At 40.1% G+C, this 6,000-nt stretch overlaps 1 protein-coding gene across 1 annotated transcript in view; it reads left to right on the plus strand.

Moving 5' to 3' along the window:
- Positions 1-2,066, plus strand: part of fstl4 (follistatin-like 4) — a 175,773-nt gene extending 173,707 nt beyond the window's left edge. Inside the window, exons 14-15 of the mRNA XM_070917521.1 lie at positions 763-872; positions 1,106-2,066. Of these exons, the coding sequence (XP_070773622.1) occupies positions 763-872; positions 1,106-1,808 (813 nt within the window). The 3' untranslated portion in view covers positions 1,809-2,066. The remainder of the gene's footprint in view (positions 1-762; positions 873-1,105) is intronic.
- Positions 2,067-6,000: the final 3,934 nt, after the last annotated feature.

Below are 6,000 nucleotides of genomic sequence, written 5' to 3' on the forward strand. Positions count from 1 at the left end.
ACATTAACACACAAACATTTTTGATTGAGAGGCCTATAATAACTTCAGTGCTGTGTGGTGGACAAACCGTATAATATGAGATACTGTTTCTCAGTTAACATTTAATTAACATTTCTGCATGACAATTTCTTGTTATTTATTGGCATATTCACCAATACCCAGTCATCTGGGATAAATGTCAGCCTGGCAAACGAATTGGTCTAGTTCTACACTAAACCTCAATCTTTATGAAAAAGTGGTTCTAACAATGCACAGAAATGATGTCTCATTTATTGTTTTGATGGTATTGTTCTGCAGCACATTTTCACAGACTGTATCCTTACTGATCAACGCTTAAATACTCGTCCAATCTATTATGTCTTGGTTCCTTTAAAGAGAGGCACTACATTCAGTGCGGCTACAGTGCAGATCCCTCTGTATTTACAAAAATATGTGCTTAGATTCATATTTCATTTATTATTATTCATATTCAGTATGGGTCTACATGGCGGTCAATAAGTAAGAAGCTGCCAAAGACTTTGAGATGATACTGATACATATCTTGGTCACAGTTTCATAATAAAGTAATTTAAGGGCTTCTTATCGAAGGTGTTTATTATGTTTATGCAAGAAACATGAATACTGGCCACTATATGATTATCAGATTTTTAAAACTCTCAAATATTGATATCGGCCTCTGGCATCTGTCTAGCTACAGTTAGATTGATCGGACAGGTCAGTTGTGTTGTTAACATTCATGCTGTTTTGTGTCATCGTCAACAGGTAATTCCTCAAGCCAGTGTGGGAGAAGTACATCATGCCATCCGCACAACTTTCCAGAGGGTCAACGACTTCTTCATTCCTCCAACCAACCTCATCATCACTCACGTGAGGTAAACCAGCGCACACACACACACACACACACATATTCAGCCACGTTATCTGACGTTAAAACACAGGCCACATCGTTGCTCGTTCATCACGGCTGTCCCTCTGAAGTAAAGGAGAAAAGAGCAAATAAGAATTCTAATGAGAGTCTTGATGTGTGTTAATCACCCCACCCCCCCCACCCCCCCCGAAACTCGAGAAAGGCTATTAACCTCTGCTTTGAACTTTGTCGATTCAGGTTTGCCTTCGTCTTCCTCAAAAATGAGCCTGCGGTACACAAGATCGACCTGGAGACCCTCCACCGCGTCAAGACCATCAGCCTGAAGAACTACAGCTGCATACCGCTCAGCATGGCCTACACACATCTGAGCGGCTTCTACTTTGTCCAATGCCAGAGCAAAAGCCACCTGCAAGCCCCGCCCCAGCTCCTCATCGACAGCGTGACGGACGCGGTGATTGGTCCGAACCTAAACGTCACAGGGCAGGCTTTTGTGTCGCCGGACGGCCGATACATTGTGACACCTGACCCCCAGAGCACAAAGCTGATAGTACAGACAGTGTCGTTCCAGGGGGAGCTGGGTCTGAACCAGGAACTGGACGAGCCCGTAGCTGTCTCCGATCTGGCTTTCCAGCCTTCCTTCACGGAGTCCAACCAGAATGTGGTTGTGGCCACCTCAGGCTCAGGCACGGACCTGCTATTTGCCGATCTGTCCTCGGGCCACACCGAGGTTCTCCGGAGCCTCAAGGAGCCCCTGGACCCCCAAGCCTGGCCCTGGGGAGGCCCCAACAGAGTGGTGGTCTCCAGCGGATTGTTCGGACAGTACCTGGTGACGCCGTCAGCCGAGTCCCTCTTTGTCCTGAACGGCAAACAGAGAACGCCGCACTGCGAGGTGTCAGACATCAAGAGAGGGAACACAGTTGTCTGGGTCGGCGAGGTATGAGTAAAAAAAAAAAAAAGAAAAAGAAAAGAAAGCAGGAGACGTAGGATTAGAGACGTAAATGAAAAAAGGAAAAGGGAAAGATCAGGCCAAATTACCCATATTAAAGATTTATGTGAACATAAGTTGTGGACTCAACCCTGGGACTGAGCAGGAGGGATACACGCCTGGGTTTATTGTAACAAAAGTACACTTAAAAATAGAGTAAATGAGAAAACATTAAGAAACCCTGTTGTGATATTTCTATTGGGAGAAAGTGTCAATGCCGTTCAGTGCAACAGTGATCTATGTGCACTTAACTATACAGAATTGTACATTATTGCACTTCCTTCCATGTTATCACAGCAAATAGGTACCTGAAGAGGGGTTATTAACGAACTATGAACTATGCACAATGCTCACTTTTTTTAGAGTAAAAAGCTTTCCGATTTTGTTTAACTCAACAATGTTTGTCGTTTTCACCAGTGCTGCATATAATCACCACAAACAGTCTGTCTGTCCTGTCTGCCTTTAGTGTCTTTAGTGTGTTCTGAGTCCTTTTAAAAGCTACCAACCCATCTGTATCCTCCCTCTGAAAGCTTTCATTCTCCTCATGCCGGCAGAGGTTGGCTTTATGCACATGTGTAATACCCTCTATTTACATTGTCTATCCAAAGAGCCCGATTGGTCCATTAGCCGTCAACAATAGATGTTTCGCTCGCAGGGGAAGCCTAACCAGAAATGAGCAGTACATCTTGTGGTCTCTTGCAAAGGTATAATCTGTCCCCCGCTGTCTCTCACATTTATTCTGTACCTGCAGCACAACTCTGTGCTGTGGAGCCTGAAAATGCCACTTAGCAGATTCCCTCAGGGTAATGACTCCGGTTTACGCTGACCCACATGCTGAGGCCGCGCCAAAGCGGCATCAACTCCGCTATCTGACTGGCTGTGAGCATTTGTGCATCCTCCCAGAGAGCAGCGCGATCAAACTCCAAGGTAGATAGACTTTACTCGCCACGTGGTAATTATTCAGCTTTACCTAAGAGGACTGTAACACAAAGAGAAAATATTTTAGTTTTTGGATTTGTCATTTGCGCAGGAAAAAAAAAAAAGATGCTGTATCTCAAAAAACTTGCAGCCTGTTTCAAAAGTAGGGATACAGTTTTTAGACATTAGCAATACGTACCGTTTTAAACCTTTGTCCTGTTTCCAGGGATATTTATTGATTGTTAACTTACTAAAATGACAATAATTGTACAGGTTTGTTTCTCATTATTATTATTATGAAAAACTGTATACCTACTTTTGAAAAATCTGTCTGGAGGCAGTAACCGAATAAACACCAGCAACTCTTCGTCTATCAAAACAGCAGATATTTTCTCTCTGTGGCTGAGCCGCATCATCTTCTGTGTAATTTGCTTTTTGCCATTCGCTCTAATCATCATAATGACGATCCATTAGCAGCAAGACAGCGCCGCTGCTTCTCTGAAGATGTAATAATGTTATTAGAAATTACTGGAAACAGTGTCTCTTAAACAGTCCTGCCTCTTGACAGTAGAGCCGCGGCCTGTGCACGAACGCTTAGCTCGGGCAACACACCTGATGGCTCTTAGATACTGGGCTAAAATGGCTTTTTCTTTCTTTCTCTTTACGCTGCTCTGTGCCTCCCAGCCTCAAACTACAGCTTAAAATAAATGTCCTCAAATATTCAGCTGTCTGTATCCTTTATCATCTGCCATAGATGGTTTTACGTTATAAAATAAATCAGGAGCTATTTTTTGATAAGCCGTTTAATAATTCTTATTTAGACAAGCTTGCTACTGATTTTAAAAGCTGCTTGCAACATTATCTGGTTGAGAATTAAGGAAATGCATACAGAGAAAACTAGCAACTGTATTTCTAGAATTTGCTAGCTTCTACAAATAGTCGGCCTGTACAAAAAGTGTTCCAAGACAAAACAAAAACAGTGTCAACTTGCTGTAAAATTAAGTTAACTAAAAATAATGGACACACATTATGTAATCACGGCACAAATACTCACAGCCTTTAGGATTTTGCCGTTGTTGACCCTTTTTGGGGGGGGGGGGGGGGCGTGTGAAGCAAAAAGCCTGTCAGAGTCCTGTAAGAAAAGTGTACCACTGTAAAATCCAGCAGGAGTCTTGTGACTAAGTATATATCTGCTCATGTGTTGGGTTTTTTTTTGTCCTCCCAGAAACAAACAGCAAACCCAAATTAAATATTAATCATGTTCTCCTAATACGTAGTTGTGCCTGTAACTCCCCAATGCAATGCAATGTGTAGGGTAGAAACCAAGCTGTGTAGGAAAAGACATAAAACACAGAGTGAAGCTTGTTTGTGATTTAGGTATTTGCTGCTAATCTGCCATGAAAATCCATTCTGGCATGATAAGCCTGTTTGATGAACTTTCTTTTTGAAGGCAATGACTTCATGATGATTTTGTTTCCTAGACCACTGTTGCACTGAGGAGAGAAATATAATTACCTGACATACATTTATGTTTATTGAATGGAAATCTGTTGAATTGGTAGCCCAGTTTTCTCACTGTTAAAGATGAAATTAAAAAAATATCTTATTGTTAAAAAGTTCAGGCTCTGATGCTTCTTAAAGTCACTATCCCATCCAAAGTCACTCCCCAACGGCTCTAAGTGAGTAATCTATCCGAGACATGCATGTAATGGAAATAGATCTTCAACATGATCATCATTGACCTCTCAGTGATCGCTCACAGTCACATACGGTTTACAGTTGCTTGTGAAAAAGTCACTTTTCTGCCCTCTGCCCATTGTCACGTCTGTCAGCTTATCTCTTAAGGTCGATTCAGCAGTATGACATCGCTACTAGAGCCAAGGAGAGCAAGAACAAAGAGACTGCACCTGCGCTTGCTGATTTAACTACATTATTGGCTAGCTCACGTTGTTTGTTTGGATCTACCTTCAGTGTCACATGACTATTTCCGTACCTCTCCTCCTTTAACCCTCGAAGTAAGGGGCTGCAGAGCTGAACCACTTGGTGTGATAGACATTGATAGGAACCACTGTTGTAGATAACATTGTTCATGTTTAGAACACGTTCGGACATGACAAAAACTGACTGTACAGTTTTCTTTATGCATTTTGTGTGTTCTGGTTTATGAGGGAATTGTTTTGTAAGAAAAAATCGAATTAAATATATTGTAAAAATCAGTTCTTTTCTCAGTGTCTTCACTCTCAGTGTTTTCAACATGGATTTGTCTGCAAATTACTTTCTTGATTAATAGTTTAGTATTTCAAAAGAAAAGTGTTTGCTGATTAAATGCTGATTACAATGTAACAGAATTCAATTCACTGCCATATAAGACAAAGAAAAGCAGCAAATCCTGGAAATAGAATATTTGGCATCTTTTTCATCAATTATCAAAGTAGTTGCCAATTAATTTTCTGTCAATCAACCGATTTATTACTTTAATTAATCCAGCACTACTGCAAAGTCATTCAACAAATATATGAAAATAGAGCTGAAACAATTAGTCAATGAATCGATTTGTCAATCGCACAATTTTGATAATCTATAAATTGTTGCATCATTAATTAAAAAGTGTAAAACATTTTCTGGTTCCAGTTTCACTAATGTGCTTTTTTATCACTGACCAATTATATATCTTTAGGTTTTACACTGTTGGTCAATCAAACAAGCAATTCCAACACGTCACGTTGGGTTCTGGGAAACTGTGATATTTCATTTTTCACCATTTTCTGACATTTTATAGACGTAGTTAAGTAACAATAATCACTATTTCACAGGTCTGTAATCTAATAATAATAGGAAACTGTAAAAATTGTAAAATCTATGTAATTTAGTTAATAACTGCTTCATTTAAACCAAAGTAATAATTCATTTATAATTGGAAACGTTATTCTTCATATATGTTCGGCTGTCGACAAATTTCATATTGTTCAGCATGTTCAGCTGACCTGCTGTGCTCCGACACTCTACAGTAGTTATCAAATGAAAGTGTGCCAACTGAAACTGAAGACTGATTTAAGACTATTTTCCCTGTAATTAGTGCCAAATTACATGGTTCTTTCCAGGAGCCTTCAGAGGAAATTATTGATAAATTATTAGGAAAAAGCATTTTTACTCAATTTATCTCCATATTCTGGATTTTAGAAATGTTTCAAGAATGATTAGTCGATTAGTCAATTGACAGAAAACTAAT

The sequence above is a fragment of the Enoplosus armatus genome, chromosome 13, assembly GCF_043641665.1.
Source record: "Enoplosus armatus isolate fEnoArm2 chromosome 13, fEnoArm2.hap1, whole genome shotgun sequence".
NCBI classification, from domain to species: domain Eukaryota; kingdom Metazoa; phylum Chordata; class Actinopteri; order Centrarchiformes; family Enoplosidae; genus Enoplosus; species Enoplosus armatus.